Source organism: Catharus ustulatus, chromosome 6 (assembly GCF_009819885.2).
Source record: "Catharus ustulatus isolate bCatUst1 chromosome 6, bCatUst1.pri.v2, whole genome shotgun sequence".
Lineage (NCBI taxonomy): Eukaryota > Metazoa > Chordata > Aves > Passeriformes > Turdidae > Catharus > Catharus ustulatus.
Window position 1 is genome coordinate 23,699,150 of NC_046226.1, and position 26,125 is coordinate 23,725,274.

Consider the following 26,125-nt stretch of genomic DNA (forward strand, 5'->3'; position numbering starts at 1 on the left):
CCCACCTTAACTTAGAACAGGTAACTGTTTCGGTAACAATTGAAGCCTGGTGATTTAATTTTAGTAACTTTTGTTTCATTTACAGTTTCAATCTTTTCAAATCAGTTAAGTAATTTGCCTGTCAGTTATGAGAAGTCCCCAACACATGGGTTTATTTTATAGCATCAAATGCTTTTCTCTGTGTATCCACATGTCACCATTTACACTGCTGACCTTTAGGGTCCACTAAATATAGTCAATAAAACATAGTGCAAGGGAAACAGAGTTAATATTAGAAGAGAGGCAGTGGTGATGAATTTTTTAACTAGTGTGTTCAAATCACTTATACCTTATATGAATTCAGGAAGGCTGGCATAAAGGTTTCAGTTTACCCCTTTCCTGCCTCTTGTCACCTCTTGCTATTCTGTTTTTCAAACACCCTAAAGTTAAAGCATTGGTCTGGCTTCTCTGATCGGTTTGGATGCAGTAAATTATTTTCCCTTCTTTTGGGTTTCCTTTTTCTCTCAGGTTTGTACATGCATGGTTGGCTGGCATGGTGCAGCAATGATCCTTTCTGGGACCTTCATGCTTTTCCAGGGTGTGCCAAGGGATTGAGATTTCTGCTCACGTATCTATAGGACAGAAGCTCTCCAACCTCTTTCAGGAATCAGGTTCACTCACTGAAGGCTGGAGTATTTCTTCTTATTCAGCTTCTGACTATTCCAGCTTAATCTAGTTTCTTAAAATCTTTCCCTAGATTCCCATGAGCTGCTGCTATTGCTACTGGAGGACTTGCAAAAGAAGCTGCTGGAGTTTTTTAATTCCTTGTTTGCTTCTTGTTGCAACTGTCTCATACAAAGTAGTCGTTCTTACTGTGAGAACACAGACCACTCTGTGACCGTTTAAAATAACTTTCACACAGGAGAACTAATTTAATATATTTAATAATCAGAATCTAGAAAAATAACATCTTGAGAAGAAAACAAAAGAAGAGATATGTTTTTGTCACAATTCCCTACCATTGCAGCAACCAAGATGAATATAAGCAGATGACTTAAGGAAGGGTGCAACCTTTGTTTTTTAGATGTTCCTACATTTTTAAAAAAATACTAAATCTGATGGTGATGGTTGTTCTGTTGCCTCAAGGGCCTGGCTAATTCAGAGTACCCCTGTTTTTCTATGCACATGAATTGACATAAGGATTCAATAAGGGTTGCAAACAGTAAGTGCCTGCTATTGCTAGCTTTTATAACTCCTGGAATTTCTGATCCTGAGTTTCTTGTGCTGAGGAAAGGGGCATCTTTTGTGGGGCAACCTAGGGTGCAGGTCGAAGTATACAAGTTCTGTTATTCAGCTTATTCATCCTGAGCTGTTCACTTGCTGTACGTAGAAGCTTGCAGCCAGTGTTGAGACTACAGAAAACAAATGTCTGTAGCTGGGAATCTGGCAAAAGCCAGGCAGGGAATCACACAGCAGGTACAGTTGGGCACTGCCTGATCAGCGCCTCCTCTGTGGTGGAGGTGGGGGCCTATTCTTTATGTTTTTGCATTTGGGAATGTGCCTCTCAGCTACTCGGGGAGCAAACTTGCGTCCGCAGTAGGTGCAGGCAACGTAGTCTGGATTTTCGATGGGAGGCAATGGGGGCAGGTCGGACACCTTCCTCCCCTTAGCGGGGATTTGCTGCACCTGGCGGGCCTGCGACAAGATGTGGATGAGAGCCTCGTGCTTCTGCTTCCAGTTGTTCTTTCTGGGTGGTGTTTTACTCTGCGGAAGGGAAAGGCAGTCAGGGAACTGGGACCACCATCAGCCTCCACTCTCAAACTTACACCCAGAGCCCAACCCCTGTCACCTGTCCCTGTGCCTTCCCTGCTGACGTAAAATCCAGCCTGGGAAGCTGAGTCCCACAAAGGAGGATGTAAAGGAAATACTGATGGAAACATCAGTATTTAGAAAGAGCTTGAGGATAACCAGAAAAGCAAGCAGTAAGGAACTAAAAGGATCTTTAGTAAGGAACTGAAGAGGGTTGCTATATCTGATTTGCAGGAACAGAGCTGCATGTTTCCACAGCCTTCAGTTTAAAAGACTGTGTTATTATCTGGATTTTTAGTCAGCTCCCTGCAGCCCCTGATGTCACAGAGCTTTACTGCAGCAGAACCAGTATGCATCCTAACTACAGCAAGAGCTTTCTCCAGTAGTATACCCTTGACACATTATAAAGCCAAGTCAGGACTGCTGCCTCCATCTATGAGATTTTAAATGGATCTACTTAGCCACTTGGCAAGAACCTTTCAGAGGCAATAGCTGTATTGTACCCCTTAGCCCCATGTACATGGGAAGGTGCTTGTGTCTCAGTCACATGTTGAAGTGGAAGGAGTGTGCACAGTAGATGTGGATCCAGGGAGGCAAAGGGACTGCATGTTACCTGAGGACTCCTTGAGCTCTTCCTCTGCTGATACTGTTCCAGTTCTGTTCCCCTAGCTCTGGCCTTGCTGGAGTCAAACACTTTCCTCTTGGAGTCTTGGTTCCTGCCACAGATACTCATGTGTTTCTCAAGCCTTGTGCAGAGAAACTTACGTTTGCAGAAGCTGCACTGTCCAAACCTCTCCTGCTCCACAGCACTGGCAGCCTGCATGCACAGCATCTCTGCAGATGGGTGATCATCAGAATCTTGTTCTGAGAGGGCAGAGAGAGAAAGGCTATGTTTTGGGGCCAGTTTTGAACCAGAAGCTAAATGCTCCATGGGTATGTTGTCTTGTATTTTGCTGTTGTTTGTTTTATCATATTTTGTGGTCACCAGCCACTCCTTGAGTTGCCCCACAGCCAGCTCTTGGGGATGGAGAGTGATGCCAGGCTCAGGGATAGTGTCCTCTGCAGACTGTGCTCCACTGAAGATCCCAGGACTCAGTTTGTCTGCAGCTCTGAAAGTTTTCTCTCCAGAGTGCCTTGTGGCCTTTTGCTCACTGGTCCTCTCCACATTACTTCTCTCCTCTACCTTGGTAAGCTCCTTCTCTCTTTGAATCCTCCTAAGTGTCTCCTCTGTCCTCTTTAGCTTCTGTCCAAGAAGGGCCTTTTTCTTTTGAATTTCCTCTTCTAGGTTCCTTCTATCTGCCTCCAGCTTTAGGATGTAGGCCAGCTCTCTCCTGTATAGATGGGGAACTGATGATTCAAGCTCTCCTGTCCGAGGGCAGAGCACTGCAGCTAACTGAGACCTCCCTGCTGGAACCATCCCTTTCCTTATTAAGCTTGATCTATGATTTGGAGCTTCCTGCACATATGGGGAACTTCCAGTGTTGAGCAGCGGAGCTCTTGCACTCTTGTGGTGAGAAATTGGCTGCAGGGGATATGCACGGTCCACTCCTTCTTTATGTCTGCCTAATGATTTAGCTGATAGAGTACAGGCCTGGCTGATGAGATCCTTGCTGTCTAGTGCACCTGATTGGAAGCCTCCATGCCTGAGCCTGTCCTGAGTGCTTCCTGCAGACATAGAATAGAAATATCTTTGGTTCTTTTGTGCATAGAGATCTTTTAAACTTTCCTCTTTGTCAAGTATTGATCCATGCTGAAAGTTGTTCTTCTGGTGTTTCGTCTGGGAACCCGGAGAAAACTCAGTAGCTGCCATATCAGGAGCTGCCGGTGGAAAAGCCATTCAGTGCCTGAGAAAGAACCTGAGATTAGAAGCAAAGCCATTACAAACAATTTTATCCAAAACTGGACAAGTCTTCTCCTAACAGTTTATGTATGGAGGCTGCAGACAGAGGTTATAAAAAGTATTAGTAAAGGTTTTGTAACTTTTCTGCTTTCTATAAATCTTTATGTTCCTTCCATCTAGGGAGCTCCCGTGCTGCCTCTTCTAATCCCAACCGTTTATGCAGCCAGAAATAAGACACATTTTTATTTCTTTTCTGTCTGAGCCCTGCCTTATCATGGTAGCAGCAGAAATATACTGCCACGACAGAATCGTTATACTACCCACGTGGTTTCCCACAACGTGTCCCTTCAGTTTTGGCGATGTGATCCACCACTCTGTCACACAGATCTGACATGCAGGAGTCCGACCAAGCTCGGCACAATCTTCCTGTGGCTCGTTCCACCGCGTCCCCCGAGGTGTGCTGGGTGCTCACGCCGCGGGGTGAGCGGGGTTACCTGCGGGGCTGCGCCGGCCTCCCTCCTCGGCAAGCTGCGTCGCCACACGCTGCGCTTATCGCCCGAGAGACCCGACCCCTCCTGCTGCTGCTGCTGCCCGCGGAGCTGTGCCCGGCGGGGAGCTGTGCCCGGCGGGGAGCTGTGCCCTCCGCGGAGCTGTGCCCGGCGGGGAGCTGTGCCCACGGCAGAGCTGTGCCCGGCGGGGAGCTGTGCCTCCGCGGAGCTGTGCCCGGCGGGGAGCTGTGCCCACGGCAGAGCTGTGCCTCCGCGGAGCTGTGCTCGGCGGGGAGCTGTGCCCGGCGGGGAGCTGTGCCCACGGCAGAGCTGTGCCCACCGCGCCGCCCCGCGCGCTGCTGGCGGCTGTTGCCGGGAGACCGGCGCCGCTGCGGCCGGCGCGCGCCCCTGGATCGCTCCCGGCCGCGCGGCCGTTCCATTACGGCACGAGCGCGGCGCCCGTGGGCGATCCTGATGTATTATTCATGAGCCGGTCGGATATGCATTATTCATGAGGCGGCGAATGAGGGGCCGGCCCGACCCCACTAGGGCTCTTCATTGGCCGCAGGAGGGAGGCCACGCCCCCAGCGGCCACCACGCGGCGCAGGCGCAGCGGGGCGCGCGGCGGCTGCAGCCGCAGGGGAAGCGGTGGAGGTGCCGCCATGGCGGACGGCGATGGCTTGATGTCCGTGGACTACGAGGTGCACGGCAAGGTGCAGGGTGTGTTCTTCCGCAAGTACACCCAGGTGCGTGCCGCGGTCCCCGGGGGCGGGCTGCCCTGCCTGCCGGCGTGCGCCGCGCCCGCTGTCTGCCCGCTGTCACGGCGGGCGCCTTGGAGGGGCCGAGCCGCGGGCGGGCGGGGTCGTGGCCGCGGCCGAGATCTGAGCTCCGGCTGCTGCTGGAGGCGGCTGATACCGCGGTGCTGCTGGCAGCCCGGCCGCGTTATGTAAGCATGACTGAAGGGTGAGTTTCAGTCCCAGGTTTTCGCGTGAAAGAATATATTGAGTAGTCGAGTGAATCCTCTGCTGCTTTCCTGTTGCCTGAGCCGCAGGAACTTCCTTGGCGGTCTGCGTCTTGCCAACAACATTGGCAATGTGACTGTTGTTCTATTGCTCTCTTACAGTTTGGATTAACCTAATTTTGATCTGCATTGTCTTCTCAGGGGGAGGCTAAGAAACTGGGGCTTGTTGGCTGGGTCCAAAACACCAGCCATGGCACTGTTCAAGGGCAAATCCAGGGTCCAGCTGCCAGGGTGCGGGAGCTGCAAGAATGGCTCAGGAAGATAGGAAGTCCCCAGTCCCGTATCAGCCGAGCAGACTTCAGCAATGAGAAGAAGATCGAGGCGCTGGAGCACAAGGAATTCCAGATTTTGAAGTGACTTTGTCCCGGAAGAAGCAAAGTCTGGAGCGTGAGCTGCCCTCACAGAACATTTCCTCTCTTCCTCACTTACTCACTCAGTCAGCCAATGTTCAGCTCTAGAGAACTTTATTTTATTGCATTTTTAATTTATTGTTTTTCTGCACTGTTAGTTTGATGCTCAGCATTTTGCAGAATTCCAGTGGGTAGAGGAAGAGCTATGTTATCTCTGTTAAAGAGGTTGTTCAGGGCCAGAACCTCTGTTTCCAAGTGCACATTGTTTGGGGAGTTGTACATGAGCCAGATCTGTAAAAGAGGTTACAGTGTCAATGCCAGTAGAAAACATTTCTAAAAACATTATTTCTGTGCACTAAATGCCTCAGAAAAAAAAATTGTTTAATTCCAGAACTTCATATTTTCTGTAGAATAAAATTGCTTCGATTTCACCTCCTGTGTGGAATGGATGTCGGATGGAGGGGCTGAGTGGCTGACGGCCCTCGGAGCGGGATCTTGTTGCCAAAGCTGTCCCTCTCCCTCCCCCTCGGTGCCGCTGTGCGGGAATGGCCAGGTGGAAGCCGTTCTTCCCGCAGCCGGGCCGCGCTCCCGGCCTTGCCGGCGTCTTTGGGCCCAGTCGGGCGGGAACTACAACTCCCGGCATGCCCTTGCGCGGACCCCGCCTGCTCGCGGCTGCGCACGCGCCGTTGCCCCGCGCGAAGGGCCCGGCGGCCCGGCGCCGCTGGTCTCGCGCGGCGGCCGTTGCGGGGCCGGCCCGGTCCGGTCCGGTTCGGTGGGTGCTGAGGGGGCGAGGGCGGGAGCGGGGCCCGGGGCGGCCGGGAAGAGACAGCGGAGGGGGCTCCGGCTGTGAGGGGAGGGCACGAACAGCCTGTGGTGGCGAGCTGAGCCGCTCCGCCCTCCTCAGCCGGGACCGGGGAGTTTCGGCAGACCTGTCACAGCGGCGGCACCGGATCCCCAGGCACAGCTAGCAGGCCCCTTGACTGTCACGGCGCCAGGACTTGGAAACAGTGGCTTCTCTTTCGCATAAGCAGCTTGCTCTTTGCCTGCCACCCATTGCCAAGCCCGCTTTGCTCCTGTCCTGGATAAGTAGCAGCAGATGCTATTTGACCAGGACGAAACATTGTGAATTTTTGTGGCGGCGTAGAGGTAAAAACAGGAGAAAGCAGTTTTCTGCCCAGTTCTTGGTGAAATTTACTCTATAATTCTGATGAAAATTGCAGTAGAGACCTTTTGGTTGCAGATCCTTTGAGTTTTGCCTCGTATGGTAGGAGTGTGATTTGGGTATGCTGTTGGAGTGCACGGCATGTTGCTAGTAAGGGGCCTAGACTCAGGCTCTGGCCATCTACCCTGCAGGCACTGGCAATGTGTAGTCAGACCTGAGCATGAAAGTAATCACAGAAAAAGCCTCTGAATGCCAAGAAAATGAAGAAAAGTGTTATTTATGAGGGTGAATGAAATAAATGGCAGTCTTTTCAGGTCCTTAGTTTGTATTTCTTTAATTTTTTCCCTTTTCTCTCCATGTTTCAAGGATCACGGAGCAGTGAGCTCCCTGCAGTTTCTTGTGTTCCTCATCTATCAGATTTTGACATGATCAAACGTTTGACGGAAGACGTGCGAGCCAGGCTGCGTTCTGGAGTCACTGTCAACTCACTTGGACAGTGTGTTGAGGAGCTTGTCCTCAACAGCATCGATGCCAAAGCAACGTGTGTAGCTATCAGGGTGGATTTGGAAGCTTTTAAGATCCAGGTGGTGGACAATGGCTCTGGAATGGGGAAAGAGGACTTAAAGGCTATTGGAAAGCGCTACTTCACCAGCAAGTGCAGCTCACTGAGAGACTTGGAGAACCTGACTTTCTATGGCTTCAGAGGAGAGGCTTTGGCAAGTATAGCCAACATGGCCAATGTAGTGGAAATCTCATCTAAGACCAGCAGGACAGCAAAAACATTCATTAAACTTTTTCACAATGGACAAGCACTGGAAGTGTGTGAAGCTGGATTGAACAGACCAAGTGGCGGAACTACAGTCACTGTGTGCAATCTGTTCCATCAGTTGCCGGTGAGGAGAAAGTGTATGGATCCTGCGTTGGAAATGGAGAGGGTGAGACAGAAGGTAGAGGCTGTATCACTAATGCATCCTTCTGTTTCCCTTTCTTTAAGAAATGATGTTTCTTGTTCTATGGTGCTTCAGCTCCCTAAGACAAGAGATGTATACTCTCGGTTTTGTCAAATTTATGGACTAGGCAGATCCCAGAAGTTGCGAGAAATAAGTCACAAGTCTGGAGGATTTGAGATAAGTGGTTTTATCAGTACTGAGGGACATTACAATAAGAATATGCAATTCTTGTATGTGAATAGAAGGCTTGTTTTAAAGACAAGACTACATAAACTAATTGATTTTTTATTAAGAAAACAAAGTGTAATTTGCAAGGCAAAAAGTGTCCCTGCAAGCCGACAGGCTAATTCAAGTCCTGGTCGCCATCGCTGTGGGCCAGAGTTGTATGGGATCTTTATTCTCAATGTAACCTGTGCATACAGTGACTATGATGTGTGCCTGGAACCTGCAAAGACTCTGATTGAGTTCCAGAACTGGGATGTTCTTCTAAATTGCATAGAGGAAGGAGTGAAAATATTTTTGAAACGAGAACATTTATTTATTGAACCATGTAGTGAGGACATCAGAGAATTTAATGAACGTAATGACTTTCGTTTGCATAACGCTTCAGGTCTGAAACCCTCAATTCTTGACAAGAAGAGCATCCAAGAAAGTTTTAAGAAAGCATGTAATGAAATTGTGGATTCTTATGAAATGTGTACCTTGCAATCAAAAGATGTCAAGAGGAAATCTATTACTGGAAAAAAAAGTTCAAGTCTTATAGAGTCAAGTAAAAATGTACAGGAAACTGAAAATGCCCCTCTTCAGAACACTGCTGAGTTATCTGATCCCTGTAGAAACAATAAAGCAGAGATTTCATTGCCAAGCAAAGATGACACAGTTTCTGATTTAATGAAATCACGTACCTCAGAACAGGAGCCAAAATACATTAACAATTCTCAAAAAGTACTTGATACTCGTCTGAAACCTTCAGAACATCTTCGTTCCTCTCTCAGTGGAGAGGCCAGATCAGATATAAGAGAAATAGATGGTTGTGATGACCTAGGGGATTGTGCAGAGATAAATATAAAAGATGTGGGCAGCCAGCAAGGTCCAGTAATACAGGAAAGCAATAAGATCCGTGTCTTAAATAAGGATGTTATTCAGTCACTGCTTGAGAGAGACGACCCTACTGAAACAGCAGTAGCACCTGAAACCATCTCTGGAAGTTCATTTATCAGACTGCGTAATGCAAGAAACAGGCAAACAACTGAAGTGAAGGATGACGCCAGAAGAGGGGCTGTTAGTTCATTACCATTAACGTTGTGCCTTACAGACCTTGTAAAAAGTGTTATGCAAAATGAGCCCCCGAGTGACTGTGAACAAACAGAAACAAATCTTGCATTGAACACACAGCGTAGGCCTGGCCCTGTCAGTGCCAAGGATATTTTTGACCGCAAAGTGAATGTTCAGTCTTCAAATCCTAAGGGTATTTCCAGTAATACTAAAAAAGAATATACAGCTTCTTTTACCAGAGAAGTATGCATGGCTGATGGTAATGAGAACAAACGTTTGTCACATCAGGTGAGGGAGGAGATAGCTATGCCTGCTCCTACCAATAAAAGAACTTATGAAACATCGAGTCATGCGGAATTGCCACTGGCAACTTCTTCAGGTATTCCTCGCAAGAAAATTGTTATTAAAAACACTAGAAGACAGATAGCTGTCCCAAGACCTCAGCCCTCTAAGAAACTGAGCTTGTCCACACAGCTGGGATCATTAGAAAAGTTCAGGAGGTATTATGGAAGAGTTAAGCCTACGCTACCAACACCCACATCAGAGCAAAGTAAATGTGGTCTTCCAGTTCTTAATTCAGAAACTAATTGTGACTTTTCAAAGAATGGGAATGACGATCATGGTAACTTCAACAGTTTTGAAACTCCACCTGCGGAAGATACAGATTCTAATAATATTGGCCAAGGTTTTGGTTCCTTGGAAAAGACTTTATTTTGCAGTGGAGAAATGTCGCAGGACAAACAAGCCCTTTGCCAGAGTCCTTTGACATTGTCTGATTACTCTCTGGTTAGTGACAAAAATACAAGTTGTATAAGATCTCCAGGATCATTATCATCCAAACTGTCTAGAATGAAAACTGATCACAAAGAAGTAGAACAACTTGGTGAACAGTTCCAAACAGACTCAAATAGACAAGATGACCATTCTTTTGATCTTGAATCCTCAAATAATGATTTTTTGTATAATGTTTGTCAAACATATAAATCCTCACTGGAAAAAGGGAGGGAGCATAAGTCCAACATTTGTGAGGAGGCTACATGCTTCCAATCAGATGGTGTGATAGCAGAGTCTGTGAAGAGTCCTGTCAGCTCATCACCACTCAGCAGTATAGAAGGAGAGTACACAGTCTCTTCAGGCAATATTTTATCATTACCTTCTAAAGATGATTGTACTAACATAATCCGTGAAGATAAAAGTCCCTTAGGTGAATCCTCAGAACAAAATATGAAAGATACTGAGGTTCCCCATGTGACTTTACAAAGGAACTTGGAATTCTCTGCCAACAACACAAGCACAGACAATCCTCGGAATGATTCGTGTTCCGTCTGGCTGCAAGATTTTGATGCTTTATCGGGTAAGACAGTATACATCAATAAAGCAACTGGACTCAGCACCTACGGTACTCCTCCTAGCGAAAGATTTCAAGCTGCCTGTATTCAAGATATAACAACAATGGCTGTGAATGTTGTTTCAGAGAATGGTAAGAGGGGTGGTGGTTGTAAAAATGGGGTGAGGAAAACTGTTCTAGGTGCATGAAATAATCTTGCTGGCAGCACCTGAGAGCTTTCACTGAGTTAGTCACTGCCTTATAGGTAATAGCTGCATGGAAAACAAGAAAGTGTTGGGAGCTACGGAGAAATAAAACATTAACAGTAAAGATATTAAAAGATCTTTTTTAATAAAATGGTAAAAAGAAATGCCAGCATCATGTCAATTAGCAGATAGCTGCCTAGTTTTCCCTGGGCGTCATGACATTCTCTGTGATAACAGTTACATGTAGTTGTTGTCACATATAAAATGAAAAACATACTTCAAATTAAGTGTACCAGAAAAGTACTGTGTTTTTTACTATTTTGTCCTAAACAGTTATGTTTCTAAGGATGTGTTGTTAAAGAGAGCCTTATATTAAAGTGATCTTTTTTCAAACTGCATACAAAATTTAAAGGAATCCTTGAAACAGGAATAAAAAAATCTAACTTCATTGAGAATGTCTCATCTCCTGTCCATAGATGTTAGAAGGCAAGCTGTTCTTTTACACTTTGTAGCAGATGTTGTACAGCATTGTTGCTGTTTTGATGGTGGACCTTTTCCACTAGTGAAAGAATCCTGCATTGTATTATTTTTTCAGTGGCATGGTGTCCATGAGCCTTCACTGATGTGTCTGTTGGGTTTTGACTTTCTGTATCTTCCTAGTCTACTTTGTCTCTCTAGTACTGTCTTTGATAATTTTCCCTTCGAGGGATATATCTGCGTTCTCAAGTTGTTTTTCATTCCGTCTATAGGCAGATTTTATGAGTGAGGATGCAGCCATTGTTTGTGTAGACTTCATTTTCTACTGCATAGCTTGTTTTGAAAAAGTAGTTTGGACTTCTTTCTAGATAGTTATGTAAAAAAATTGTCTAGTCAATTGTCATGGCCTTTGGTTTTTTCCATTTTAATTTGTTACTTGCTTGTCACCAGTCACAGAAACACTGGTGCAGTAGGTGTTTCAGTTGTTGAGGTATTTCCTTTTATGTATAATAATTGATGCCAAAAGTTTTTAATATTTATTGTGTTGCATTGAAGAAAATTTGATCCAGGTTTTTATTAAGCAACAAGTGCAAATATACATTCCTTGACTAACACTTTTGTTTCTGTGGTGTACCAGTTTTGTTGCCCACAGTGTTCTTTAGTAACCAGTCAAAGCCCTGAGATGTAGAACTTGGCCTTCTATCTAAAATGTTCGATAGTGCTTTCACGTTTATAGAGATAATACCTCGTGTACCCTTATGTTTTCTGATGATGTACAGTCTGCAGGCTTTGAAGACATACATTGCACTGCATCTTTTCACCTCCATGCCACTGTTCTTAGCCTTAGCATTGGTGTTACTCTCCGTTGTGTCAGTAGTGCCAGTCTTTCTGAACTCTGTCATTTCTTTGGGGAGATGTCTGATTTTATTCTTTTCTTAGGTGAGGAGTTGGACCTCCCAAACCTTCACAAGGTGTTTGTACTGTGGCTAGATCCTATACATTTTAGATTTTCAAAGTTCAACAAACATGTTCTTTCATAGGTTTTTGAAGCAAAGAATGTTTGTTCCTTTCAGCCATAGGAATAAACATAGCTGTGTCCTAACACAACATTCAGGTCTCTTTATATTGAGCACTGTTTTGAACTGCTGTTAAGACCCAGGAGCAGAATGATTCCTTCACTTTTATGCTTTCATTTTAGAATAATGTCAATAACTTAATGGTGTTGACTTAGAATTTCATAGCCCTGAAGAATAGCATCTCATGCACAATTCTAGGAAGTTACATTGCTTATCAATAGGTGCAAGTAGGTAAGAATAATCCATATCCTCTTTTTCATGACAGCAGTGGCTGTCTGTCATCTTTGCCAGCCGCAAGCCACGTGCTCAACAGGGATGTTAGATTTTGTAGGTCAGACCCAGGCATCTTCATACTGATTAAACTGATTGCTACAGGAAAATTTATCAAACTTTGTTTCACCATTGGATGCCTTTTTGAACAATGCATTTGCAGTAGGCAATTATCCTAGCTCAACCTAATCTTTGTTGTTATGCCAGCTATATTTGCCGTTTTTGTTCCTTACATTATGTTTATCATTACACTGGTACATCTTCATGTTCTAGCTGAGGCAAGGGAAAATGAATGCTCAAATATGGTAATTGTAAGGGGTTTGCCTGCATGAAGTAGATACATTATTATCTTCAGCACCTTTTCTGATGTTACTTGTGAGAAGAATCATATTATTAATATCTCTGCCAAGTCTGATGACTCACCAGCCTTGGAGAAGTAAATCCCAACTTTATGAACAATGTGTATCGTGCACAAGGATTTTTCCTTCAAGAAAAAACAGGGAGATGACTCTTTGTCTACTACATGTATAAAATCCTGGACTTGTGATGTTACAGATGATAGATTCTTTCGTGAACTTGAGAGATACTGTCTTTTCATGACAATACCTATAAAAATTATGTCAGAGTCTGAATTAGGCAGCATTCTTCAATTTGCCACAGTTTACCAGGAACTACATCAGGCCGTTTTGTCCTCTCTCCGGATTTTGTGACAATGGGATACTGAGTTACTCCCCAGTGCTGGGATGCCAGTTTGGGTTCTTGAAAGGATTCTCAGTCCCCAGGGTCACTAGCCCTCACTGGAATGGAGCCAACAGCCAGGAGTCTATGGACTGGCCTAAGATTTTATAGAGCCATTTCACACTGAGCTTATCAGCACACAGCTGGTTTTCTTTGGCATTATCACTCTGCCTCTTTTCCTGAATGCACACCCTTAATTTCTTGGTAGAAAGGAACTTTATTATTTCATTATTATTTCACAAATAATACAAGACTGAATTGTACCAAAGGAAGGGTGAAATGTTTACCAATGTGCTGGAAATCTGAGCCACTTCTCTTAATAGTCTTGATAACAATATAAGTTTGTAATATTAAATCATTTCTGGGTGGGTGGGAACATATTGTTGGACTAACTGTTATCTCATGTGAGCTCACTGACTTGTAGTTTTCAGTTTTACAAATTCCTGATATCTGCATTAAATATGGATAGGAATGGTGATAGACTACAGTTTTGCTGCTCTTTAACAGAGGGAATTCAACAGTGTTTTGATCGCTGTTAGACTACTGTATGCATCTTTTTCTTTGGGGAAAACACTTCTGATTGCACTAATTCTGGAAATAATTATTACAAGTTTAAAACAGCAGCCAATTTTTAAATACAGTCCTGCAGAAACCATGGTAATATTTTTACTTTTCCCAAGGCATGTGTGTTTGATAATTCCCAGCTTTTTACATACATGTTGTTATTTCTCAATATTAGGTTGCAAAATCTGTGGGATACTCAAAATTTTACAGGGCTAAGCACATGCTCCTTCATAAGAATATAATAATTGTATGGCTTTTAGTAATTTTACATGTTGTTGATTATGCAGTGGTAAATTTATTTTTTTGTTTAGGGTTTCAGTTCAGATGCCATCCCTTTAGAAGTGAGATTGTGCTTCCCTTCCTTCCTAGACCTCAGAAAGAGAAGATTCAGGCAAGCCAGAATCTGAGAGGTAGGGCCAGCTTTCCAGGACACAGTGTTCTCTTGTAAAAACAAATCAAAGAATTCTCCCAGATGTCCCAACAGGAACCCAGAATTACTCAAGGTCTGTTAACAATGGGACTGTGTGAGTCATCTCAGATCTAGAACTGGAAAAAAAATATTTCAGGTTGAAGGCAGGTTAAAGGATACTTATTTACAGGATGAAATACTCAATTCTTTGTTGAATTATGTCATGAGTTTAAAGAATAATTACCTACTCCCTTCTTTGTACTCATTCCAGCCTTGGAATGTGAAAAATAGCTTCACTTCTCACACTTTTTTTTTTTTGTAGTGGAAAGGGTGAAATAATCTTTTTGGTATGTAACTTTGTCCAGAGGGAGTGGGTGGCTAAACAGGTCTTTCTCTACCGTCCCTCCACCCCTTTTCCAGGCCTATTGAATTGTGCTGAATGTGTTACAGCATTTTTAGGAGTCAGAAAGATGGACGTTGCTTACCCTTCCTAGTTAAAGCAGACAGTACAGGAGCCTAGTGCCGTGTTCCATTATTTATTTGTACACTCTCCCCTTTTTATGAAGGAAAAATGTGAAATAATACTTGTGTGAGGTGGAGGTACCTGGTGAACGTTCTATTGACAGATGGTGGTAGTTCCTGTATTATTACCTATGTGTTCATTCCTAGATGCTGAAGGGGGGTCTCTCCAGTCATTGCTTTTGGAATGGGATAATCCTGTTTTTGTTCCCTGCCCAGAGGTAAGTATTACCTTGCATCTCATGCTGAAACATGAATAATTTTGGATTTTTGTTATTTTCTGACATTGGGTCCAAAATTGGAAATATAATTATTGTTGCATATAAGTTATCCAGAGATATGTTACACTGTAGACTTGGCAGTTTTGGTTTTTATAGACTGTTTAGATGCAAGTCATTGTTGTGGATTTATTCAAAGAGAAGCAGATATCAGGTTAATCTTTAATTTTATATAATTTCAAAACCAAAACATTGTAAACTGTCTTTCCCTATATGGAAATAGTCATCTCAAAATTAAAAGCTATCAAGTGGCAAAATTGTAATACAGTGTCTGTCTGCTTTGTGGACAGAGATGAAATAACCCAGGTTTGAGCAGTTCTTAAAAGCATATTTTACCATAGCTGTTTTTAAAATCTGGCAGGATTACAGTGTGTGAGAGGGAAACAATGTTAGAGCTTTTAGAAAAACTTCCTTTGCTGTCATGAGGTAGCATTATCTTTAATCCTCATGTTGTGTGTGTGTAAACATATGTATGTAACCATTTCCACCTGCAAACAATAGGCATGGAGCTGCAAACCACCTGCTGGTGAGTTTCTGGAAGGGAACAGTTCTGTTCAGTCCTTGTGGTGACGTGTGCTCTGACTCATTCCGGGGTAATACATCCTTTGTAATATTATCCCCTGAGAGCTCAGCTCCCCTGAGGCTGATAATTAACCTCAGCTTTTCATAAGTACTTGGAATCAGCTGGGTGCATTGAAATTAGCAGGTAATAGCCCGATGGGAAAGATACATGGGGATAGAAGCAGAGAAATTGCCAGATGATTTTTTTTTAGTTGGTGTTATTCTTGTGTAGAAAGCTTGGTTTGTGAAATGCAAAATTATTTCCAGTTTTTATTAAAGCTGCTTCATTTGGAGTATTTGCTCTGTGTGTTTGGGGTTTTTTTGCCCTATCATTGGGCCTTTCCTTGATGTGGAATCCTGTTTTTACAGATTGCAGTTGATGTGACCAGTGGTCAGGCTGACAGTCTGGCTGTGAAAATTCACAATATCTTGTATCCTTATCGTTTCACCAAAGACATGGTTCATTCAATGCAGGTACAATATGATCTATTACTATTTCACTCCCAAACTCCATTCACCAGGTGGGATTTGCTGATATTTCTATCTGGTAGGAAAGAAATATCCAGGAAAAAAAGTCCATATTCCTATCATGTGTGATACCAGCAGATGTGTGTCATGCCATTTTCTTAGTATCATCTCATGGTTAATCAGCTATCTGCAAGTGGCTCTAAAATTACTTGACTAGTATGATTAAATCAAAATGAAGAGATAGCCCTATTAATGCTGCTTAGAAACATTATTAACTGAATGATAGTTCAAAGTACAATTTTTTTATTTTTTGTAGGCATTTTCTCAGTTCATATTTCTCTTAAATATGTGTCCCGTATCTTCCTTTTTTATTTACCTTAGAAATTTATTTGCTTAGCTGAGTGATTTCAAAATAAAATCCAAGATTTAATGGAAAAACTTGAAATTTCACCATAGGATTTGTCTGCCCTTAAAAGTGATTTTTTGAAATGGCATAAAAACATCAAGTTTTCTATTTCAGTGGGGGTTTTTTTAATCAAACGTTTTGAGTGTTAGCTTAAAAGCTAATTTAAATATGTTTCTTCAATTTACATATTTGATAGTTTGCTTGGATAGAAATGCAGAGTGGATTCTCTCCCTCTCTTGCATCCCAGTGACAAAAGGCTTACAGGTCCAGCTGGCACTACTCTTACGAAGTTAGGTTGCTGACTTTGAGATTGCAGGTTCTGACCGTGTGAGGCATGGTAATGTTCATCTCCAGGGTGGACAAATATTCAAATTATTCCCTTATTTACATTGTGAGTGCATGAATAATAGGAGTAAATAAAGTTACTGTAGTGAACAGGTTATGTTTCACAAAGCCAGGAGAGGGAAGATGGAGAATGGAAGGTACCGTTTCTCTGTTTTCTCATAATAAGAACTGTTCTTTAAAACTTACTGAATGTTTCTGTGATTACCTGTGTCATGTCTTCCTTTCTATGTTTTTAAGAAGGCATAACTGAAGGAAATTACTTCTTCCTATCTCTGAAAAAGTTAAATACTGCCTTCAGTATAGCAATTTTGAGAATCTCTTTGGAAAAGATTAAAAGCAGAAAATGTTGCATCATGCAACAGGAAAATAATAAAAAGAATCATTAGTCTTGCATCCCTGCAAAGAAATAGAGTAATCCATTAATTTTTACCTACCAGGTGAACAATGCACATGTTGTGAAACAGAGAATTCAGGGTGAACTTTGTGGCATTGGAACTCCTCCATAACACCATATCTATATAATTGAAATCTAACAATAAGATACTGAAAGCATTGTGCATCTCATCTCAGTATTGCCTGGTTGCTCTGGTTGATTTCTGATGCATGAGAGGAAAGTGGAATCAAGTCGCAGTGGCAAATTCTGTATCAAAAAATGAAGGGAAAAATTGCTTCCTGTCTTTTGCAGATGATTATCAGGTTAAAAGAGGTTGTTTACATTCCCTTTTGGTGATATCAACAAATCAGTTACTCAGCATCACTGTGTACAGCTTTCAGTCCCAACTCAAGGAGGTTTCTACATGACTTTTAAATTCACTTTAGAACAATTAGTGCTCATGCCCTTATTACTACCTTTGAAAAAGTTTATCCAGATTTTTTTTAATATTTTGAAACTTCCTCTTAGATCCAGATAAAACTGTTTCATGACCATTTAATGGTCATTTGACCTTCTGCCAGTATTATCTTTTAGCTTAAATAATTTCTGCCTTTTCCATATTTATTCCCCACTGTATTTATAAGGAATAACTATATAGCTTCTCAGTCTAGTTTTGGGTTGTCATATGAACTGTTTGTTGGTCTCAATCCATTTTGATTGTTGTTTCTTTTGCTTGCCTTTATTTAGAAAATAATTTTACTGCTCTGTAATGAGTTTTATGAGTGTCTTACAGGTTCTTCAGCAAGTGGACAATAAATTTATCGCTTGCTTAATTAACACCAGGAATGGAATGGATAAAAAGGCAGGTAAGACTGGTTAATACCATGATGTTGAGGTGGCTGTCAAGTGGACTGCAGAGGGAGCACTGTCCTGTTTGTAATCTCTTCTCGCCTTGGGATGATATTGTTAGTAGAGGAAAAATCTTAGTCTTTGCTTGAAATTTCTTGGATCTTCTTTATCTTTATTTTGGACATTGTTGAGTGTTCTTACTGCCTTCAGATTAATGTTATAAAAATAGATTGTACTCAGATTGCTAATATCTTTCAGGCTCTGTTCACAATGTCTGGACATATTCATTGTTGAAGCTCTGAAGCTGTACAAAAAAGGCATTCAAAATCAGTAGTTTTGGTAACATTTTGAAAGGCTGTCAAACAGAACAGTTTATAGGTGACCTCAGCTCTCATTCTTAAGTTGGATGAAGATGTCAATAGACAAGAGTTCCTGACTCAATTTAATTACCTAATTTAACCACCATTTTGGACCACTGAATTTCTGTTCTGTAGTAACTTTTTGTTCTGCCAACACAGCCTCCTCCTCACTTTGTTTCTATGAAACAAGCTGATACTTATCTTCTAAATGTGGCTTCTGGGAAATGGTTATTCTTTCTGCAGTTGTCTGGTACAAAGTTGCCTATTTCTCATCTGTTGTGGTACATTTTTAGATGGAAACCTTTTGATTTTGGTGGACCAACATGCAGCTCATGAACGGATCCGCTTGGAGCAGCTGATTGCAGGTGAGGATTCAGGTGGTCTAAGAAACAAAGATAATCAGTGCACAGAAAAGTACAAATGAGCTCCCTGGGATGTACAGAACTGATAGGATAGGATATCCATTTTTCATCTTTATCCTGATCCCTAGAAGAGTACAGACATTCAGTGTCTGTAGCAATCGTAATATTGGCAGCTGAAAATTCTTACAGCCTTTCCAAAAATAAAAGATATACTCCCTACCCACAGAACTATTGAACTAAAATAGTCCTGACATAATGAAAGAGCAGGAAGACTGATAGGAAAAACAATGAAGAGGAAATAGAACAACATCAATAAGTTTGTGTGGTTATACTGTGAAGAATAAGACATGGGATGCTGAGTAAAGAGCCCAGTTCATTTGGTTCCTTTTTAGCTGAATACTGTGCTTAAAGCCTAAAATTTCCACAGTCTGACTGTTTGCAAAGGGATAATAGTCTTCTGTGTAAGCTCATTAGCCATTGGTTTCGGTGTTAAAAGGCACAATAGCCATCCATCAAGTACTTAAAAATCATTGACCTTCTCTTACATCAACAAACACTGTGCAGTTCCTGCAGTGTTCCAGGAACTCTGCTCCTTTTGGTCAGGTACTGAAAAAAGGTAAAGACTGAAGGGAGAAATGCTTAATGAATAGTGTTTTAACTCCATTTATATCTGACTTTTCTGTGGAAAAATTGTTCTCTCTGAGTTGAACCAAATATATCAGTAGGTTTTTTTGCTATTTAGGGTGACTCTTTTTTGGAACTGGTGGGAAAAACAAAGTGGCATTAACCAACCCTTCCCCAGAGACTAGATGTCTGGTTTGTGACATTCCCAGTCCTCCACAAGTTTCAAGAGAAGGCATTCTGTGGTCACTTTTTAATCCAAGCAGGGATTACATGCCAAACCAGAGGGTCATTAAGGGTAATGCCTCCGTAAATATTTTAAGAGGGATACTTCTAAATGTTTCATTCACAGATTCCTATGAGAAGGAAGCTGCAGCATGTGGCAAGAAGAAGATACTGTCATCCTCCATCTCTCCCCCTTTAGAGATTGAAGTTACAGAAGAGCAAAGAAGATTTCTACGGTTAGTAGTGACAATTAGCTCTTAATTTTTGGGGATGGCTCTGTTCACCAGGAAAATCTCTATATATTGCCAGGTTACCATGAAACTCAGGAGAAAAGTTGTTGATCCTTTCACGAGCAGAGCCCAGTTGGCTCTGTCAGTACTGAGGGAAAGAGATATGCTTCTTAGGCATGTTGTTACAACATCTCAAGACAAAACCCTGGGGTGTGCCATTTCTGTGCCTTTGCAATGTGCTCTGATTTCCCTGGGAAAGTAAACCTTCATGTGTGGGCCAGAAGACTGCCAAAGCAGCTTCCAACAGTTCCTCCTGTCTGAGGCTCAGGACCTGGGAGTGCACAAAGGACTGCAGTGCCCAGAGTGTCGACCTGACTTCACAGGCACTTTTTGAGAAGAAGAGGATGGGCTTTGGAAAGTCTGTATTGCGGATCCTTCAAAAACACATTCCTTTTTCCTAGGTGACTGCCAAGAGTAACTAATGAACACTGTTTCCCAAATGTTTCAGAATGGTGACCTAGCTACAATTAGGATATTTAACTTTTGTACTTCCAGAGTTTAGATACAGATTTATTGTTGGACTATTGCAGACCTATTGGACACTCATCAAAATTTCTTTTCCCTCAAATACCTGTCTGTCACTTGCCACATGCATTTGTGAGGTTTTTTCAGTGCATTGTTCTGAATTTTCAGATGAAGTTCTGTCAGTCCTCATTACTTTTTTTTTTATTATTCTTGTGGCAAGCTCAACAGCTGCTGATGAATTTCTAATTCCATTTCTAATAGATCTACTTTAGAGAATGGATGACTAAAATTGAATATAATATACCAAGTGAGAGAATCCCATTGAATCATATTATGCCCATATTTTCTGTTTGTTATATCCACACCTGATATTTTCTCTGGTTTTTTGGCTTCTGCTGCTTGTATGAGCTGCTTGTCTGTGGATGGTCATGACAAAGAAACAGAGTAGCGGGGGTTATTTTTTGAATTTGTGTTTATGTAGAAGCCAGCCAAAAGTAGAAATAGATTAAATTACTTGTGATAATTTGTATTTATTTGTCTTTAGGAGCAGTAAATTCAATTTTTCTGCCCATTTTTCATTCATCCTACTGATTTCATTCGTCATTTTTCTACTTGTTTTAAATTTTGATTGAGTTCAACTTTAGTCTAAATAATTTTGTGGTTTCTACAAATTTGTGTGCTTGACCATGCCTCTTTTTTTCCCCATCATTAATAAAGAGTAATGAAGATACAGATCAGGACCTGTGTTGAACACTGAAGCATACCTTGCTTCTGTAGTCTCTAAATTATAATAGATGTTGCTTCTCTCTGCATGACAACCTTTTGCATTTTCTTTTTTATCTGCTTTTAAGTAGTGGCATTAAAGGCTTTTTGAAAGAGCTAATAAATTCAGAGAGCTACATTTTTTTCATCAGGTAAATCACAAACATTCTACAAAAATGAGTAAGGAAATAAATCAAAAAGGCATGTGTTTCTTCTAAGGGTACTGGTTGAATATTTAGCACAGAGGGATGCCAGTTGTGATTTTCAGCAAGAAGCTTACTGGTGCTGGTTTACTAGTACTTTTATTGTGTGACTTAATAATTTTTTAGTCTGTATTAGCAGTTTGGTGTAATAAAATAAATTGTGTAAAAGACCTTTCACTTCTGCTATGCTTGCAATTTTATCGCTCAGCTGGATCTCTGGTTCACCTGCAGCTTTAGTTCTGTTATTTGTCTACTAAGCATTGTAGTAATGCATTGTTCTGTTGACTCTCTTGAACTTCCTTCTTTATTTTTTCTCTTAATAATAATTTAAAAAACCCCAGAAAAGCTCGATTGACTTCAATAGCTGCTTGGATTTTGTCATTTCATTCACAATGGGCTTTTTGTCTTTCTGTGTGCTTGCTGAAGGCTATACATGTCTTCTTTTTTTGAGTAGAATTTCACAAGTCATGTTCATGTGGAGGCTAATAATTGTACTGTTCTCATGATTGATTTAGCTAAGTTTAGATTTGCTTCTATTTTTTGTTCAAAGAATTTCTTTTCTAGAACTAACCTTTACCACCTTTGTTTTAAGTGAATGTTCCCTAAATTAATGAAGTATATGTTGTAACAGTTGTTTTCATTTTGAAGATAAGCTCTCATCTGTCTGTGCAGTCTCATTTTTGTGTGTATTTTTCCATCCACAGGCTGACATATGTCATAATTAACTAGAGGTTGTTCTTTCCTGTGTTCTCTTTGCTTAACAGGATATAAAGTTCATTAAACCATCATACATTTCTTGCAATATTTTTTCCATTTTAAGTATTTGCTAATATGTGTAAATTGAAATCACAGTTCTTTTAGATTAGACTTAGACTTGATGCTGTGCAATTCCAATATTTGGAATGTTTGTATGTTGAACCAGACATCTCATGCATCTTCAGAAAAGGCAGATTTATAGATTTAGAAATAAAGCCTCTCTTCACATAATACAGGAACGGTTAGATCTTGTAGTTGTGGAACATGAAAAATGCACAGTTGATTGGAGTGAAAAAGTATGTCTGAATGTAAGCCGAAAGGGCAGAATTACTTGGAATCTCATGAGGCATGGATTTTGAGATGGGAAACTGTTACAGGAAGTGAAACAAGGAAATCATATATGTGGACTACAGAAATAGTTACATGTGCTGTGGAGTCATGGATACAGTGGTTTATGTCTTATTTCGGTTGCATTTTTTTTTGTCAGATGCTGCTACAAAAATTTGGAGGACTTGGGTCTTGAATTATCATTTCCTGAGACAAACAACTCCTTGATTCTTGTGAGGAAAGTGCCAATGTGCTTTATAGAAAGAGAAGCCAATGAATTACGACGGAAAAGACAGCCTATCACTAAAAGTATTGTGGAGGTCAGCTGTGGATATGGGTGAAGTTATGATAGTAGATCTTGTTCTGTATTCATGGCACATGATATTACAGGATTTCTGTTATGGAGACAGTGAAGTCCCCTGGCAAATGTGAGTGCCTTTTAGTAGCTAAATAGTCCCAAAACTGATATCACTGAACTATAACTGAAATGATAGAAGTGGAGACTAGGGGAGAAACTAAGAAAAACTGCATATAGGAAAGATATTTCAACAATCTACTGCACATGGATGCTTGGATGGACATTAAATGCTTGAAGGAACAGAAAAGTGATTAAATGAAGGAATAGTAAAATAATAAGTCCTAAAAAATAATACTTGTGTATCAGCAATGTTAAAGTTGTTTCCATGAAATGTCTATATGGGCAATGGGGCTTTCTAAATACCACTGTTTCAGATGTTATGCAGTTTGAGGAATAAATTCCTGAAGTGATTACTTGCAGTGGGAGGTCAGGACTTCCACCTAGATCTTTCACACTGTGCTCAGTGTACTACCAACAGTATCACTTTTTCTGATTCTGGCTGTCACACAGTAAATTATACACAGATGAACAAAGTAATGTAGGGGAATAGAAGGGAAAAATAGCAACTGATGACATTATCTTTTTTCTTTCTAGGAGCTTATTCAAGAACAAGTTGAGGTAAGTTGCTGTTTACTTCTAGAGTTGACTGGAAGAATCCAAAGCTTACTGTGTGAATCAAAGGGAGTGTGTTGAGCTTCTAATGAGAGAGTGGATTAGATGATCCCCTAGCTTTTCCTCATTTTTAATTTCCTTTATGTTACAGTTCTTTTTTCTCAAAATAAATGGAAAATGACATGATGTTCCCTTACTGCTTCTAGTTAATGCAGACCACAAGAGGAGGAGCACGAGGGACACTGCCTCTGACATTTCTGAAGGTGTTAGCTTCTCAGGCCTGTCATGGTAGGGAAACTGTACTTTTCTTTAATTCTTTTTTTTTCCCCCCAAACCTTTCTCTCTACACGGCATCCTCCTGGGGCAGTGTTTGGATGTGTTTGCAGCTATTGCAGGGTTAAAGACTGTGTTTCTTAGGGATGAGGAGATAATGCTCATGGACAGCACTGAAGGATAAGCAATAGTCTCCCAATTTATTATGAATGGGCTGAACATTCCAACCTTCATGTGAAATACACTTTTTTGAGATGCGTTCATCTGTGTGAGCTCTAAACCATTTGGGTTACAGCTCTATGATGGGCTAAGGGGGAGGGTGATGGAATCTGCTTGAAAGCATGCAGGAAAGAACACTTAGCCACTCTTTCCAAGTTTTTAATTTCCCTTAAGCATCCCAAGTGGTAGTTTAAGTGTGTCTGCAACATTTCAAGTAGCTTGGAAGGAGTGTGGTAAAAATTTACATTTTCTCAGTGAACTGTTGCTTTCTAGCACCTGGCAATGAGCACGCCTTACTGGTGTAAACTGCAGTAGCTCCAGCCTCTTGTTGCAATTCCTGTGTCATATAGAGTATCAAAAAGATCACACTGAAAGGGCAAACGTGAACCAGAAGTATCTGTTTTCTCAACAGTGCCTCAATTTACAGTTGGCAGTCAATATGTTTAGGGGTTTTGTGTCTAAGAGTCCCAGGCTGAAAGCAGATTGCAGATGATCTTATGTATCTGTGAAGGCTGAAGTTTGCAAACACCCTTGAAATAACTCCCTAATGTTCTGCTTCAATTTCCTGTGGACCTCTTTAAGTGGTCACTTGTGAGAAAGGACTTAGTGGCAGGGCTAGCACTTGGTCTCAGAAGTGATACCTGTTCGAGGCAGCCACGGAGAACCACTAAAGCCTCTGAAACTGTTACTAACTGTTATCTTAGTTTAATACTTCTTGATTAGTGTACTATTTCCACCTTCAGCTGTAACACATACACAAAAAAAAGCCCTTTGCTTCTTGCAACATTTCCTGAAGCAGCAAAATGTAATAATCTTACTGTCCATCAGACTTGGGCTACATGAAAGTTTAAGCCATGAAAAGCTGATCTCCTTATACAGCATACTCTTTAATTGAACTAAGCCCCAAGTCTGCCATGCTGCAGCCTTTGGGTTGCCTTTGCAGCCTCTCAGCTAATCTTCGGGAGATGTCTTGTTTTCACTGAAAACCACAGATGCAGAAGTGGAGTCCTCTTTGGCAGCAGGGGTAAGAATGTGTCTCTTTTTTTCAGGAGCTATTAAGTTTAATGAGCATTTGACTTTGGAGGAGAGCTGCAGGCTTATTGAAGCTTTGTCATCTTGTAAGCTGCCCTTCCAGTGTGCACATGGAAGACCTTCAATGCTGCCTCTTGCAGACATAGACCATCTACAGCAGGAAAAACAGGTACAGTGTGGGACACACCTCTGGTACTCCATGTTCTGGATTATCAGAGGCACATCATGAATCTGTGTTAGAACTAGGATTGTCCAGTTTGAAACCATCACCACTGGCCTTTTAGTACTTGACTTTTTACATATTGTTATCAATAAAATAAAACTTTAGGATATAAGCCATCTGTCCTGAAAACACTTTAGCAAGGATCTTACCATATATTATTTGAATAGTCACACTGACTTGAATAGTGTCCTCAAGGTTAAGCATACATTTAGTGTTTGCAGTTTTTAAGTGTAAAATTTGGAAAACATGGAAATTCTGAAATTCTGCTAGTGGCAAAGATGCTAATTAAATAAATGCTTACTTTCCCAAAGTTTAAGATGCTATAAAATGGGGATAAAGCACAGGAATAGCAATGTCTATTATAAAATTCTAGGATGGTTTGGGTTGGAAGGGACCTTAGAGATCATCTATTTGCTATGAGTAGTTGCCTTCCACTAGACAAGGTTATATTTAAATTATATTTAAATCAGATTAAATTTAAAACAAAATCATTGCTCCTCCCTTTTGCTATTACTGTGCTTTATTATTATTAAATTGGATTCTATTTTAAGTTAGGTGGGACTTTGAATTAGATATTAACTTGGGAATGACTATATTAGGGCAAAGAGTATGGAAACACTGAAACTTACTTACTCAGTTATGACTTGTGCTTCTTAATTTTTCTCCCTCCAGCCTAAACCTAATTTGACTAGACTTAGGAAGATGGCACGAGCATGGCAGCTATTTGGAAAAAAAAAAGAACCTATTTAAAAAAACTTAAGACTGTAAACTGCAAGCACTAGAAGCATTGGTATGATCCATGAGCCATGTTGTCAGTCTACAATACCTTGTGTGGAGCCAAGTTCTGAGCCAGTGCAGTCACCAAAGATCTCCTCTGACTACTGACTAAAGAAGCAGAGACCAGCCAGAACACGGCAGGAGGAGCCCGCCCTTAGGGTCTGGAGAAGCTTCTTCAACATTAAGGAATAGTGCCGTAAGTCTGGGCCCTATGTCAGTGCTGGACTGTTGGGTGCAAGGAGTCGCAGCCACGTGCAGTTACTTCTTTTCTGCAAGCACAGCATAATTCTGTATATATAATTGCATAATAGAGAGGGGAAATTTAATTAGTGTATTTTACAGTAGTTTGAAAATTGGAAGGCATTTCTTAATAAAGTTGACAGGAAACTCACTCCTTGGGCTCATGGCAGTGGTTGGAATGAGGATTCATCAGCTTCATAGTATATATAGGCCAGCTTAGAATCAAGAAACACTTGGCACTGAATGACACAACACAGCTGCTTTCTCGAGCTCTTTCCAGT

At 41.5% G+C, this 26,125-nt stretch overlaps 3 protein-coding genes across 11 annotated transcripts; 2 read left to right on the forward strand and 1 right to left on the reverse strand.

Moving 5' to 3' along the window:
• Positions 1-907: 907 nt before the first annotated feature.
• Positions 908-4,320, reverse strand: ZC2HC1C (zinc finger C2HC-type containing 1C). Of its 2 annotated transcripts, none has more exons than XM_033062258.2 (3): positions 4,123-4,320; positions 2,402-3,632; positions 908-1,743 (listed from the first exon to the last, which is right to left on the reverse strand). In XM_033062258.2, the coding sequence occupies exons 2-3, from the start codon at positions 3,623-3,625 to the stop codon at positions 1,477-1,479; spliced, it is 1,491 nt and encodes a 496-aa protein (XP_032918149.1). In that variant the 5' UTR covers positions 3,626-3,632; positions 4,123-4,320; the 3' UTR covers positions 908-1,476. The 2 variants fall into 2 exon arrangements, with proteins under 2 accessions (XP_032918149.1, XP_032918150.1); XM_033062259.2 differs by having other exon boundaries at positions 2,402-3,644.
• A 391-nt stretch (positions 4,321-4,711) lies between these two features.
• ACYP1 (acylphosphatase 1) lies at positions 4,712-5,918 on the forward strand. The gene is made up of 2 exons (XM_033062263.1): positions 4,712-4,862; positions 5,279-5,918. Exons 1-2 carry the CDS (start codon positions 4,779-4,781, stop codon positions 5,492-5,494), a joined length of 300 nt encoding a protein of 99 aa, XP_032918154.1. The 5' UTR covers positions 4,712-4,778; the 3' UTR covers positions 5,495-5,918.
• A 283-nt stretch (positions 5,919-6,201) lies between these two features.
• On the forward strand, positions 6,202-25,995 carry MLH3 (mutL homolog 3). Of its 8 annotated transcripts, none has more exons than XM_033062246.1 (13): positions 6,202-6,259; positions 7,016-10,354; positions 13,844-13,942; positions 14,611-14,681; positions 15,669-15,773; positions 17,685-17,757; positions 18,393-18,464; positions 19,435-19,543; positions 22,271-22,430; positions 23,063-23,086; positions 23,287-23,368; positions 24,622-24,773; positions 25,500-25,995. In XM_033062246.1, the coding sequence occupies exons 2-13, from the start codon at positions 7,075-7,077 to the stop codon at positions 25,575-25,577; spliced, it is 4,305 nt and encodes a 1,434-aa protein (XP_032918137.1). In that variant the 5' UTR covers positions 6,202-6,259; positions 7,016-7,074; the 3' UTR covers positions 25,578-25,995. The 8 variants fall into 8 exon arrangements, with proteins under 8 accessions (XP_032918137.1, XP_032918141.1, XP_032918140.1 ...); XM_033062248.2 differs by lacking the exon at positions 6,202-6,259 and adding an exon at positions 6,321-6,633; XM_033062250.1 differs by lacking the exon at positions 15,669-15,773.
• Positions 25,996-26,125: the final 130 nt, after the last annotated feature.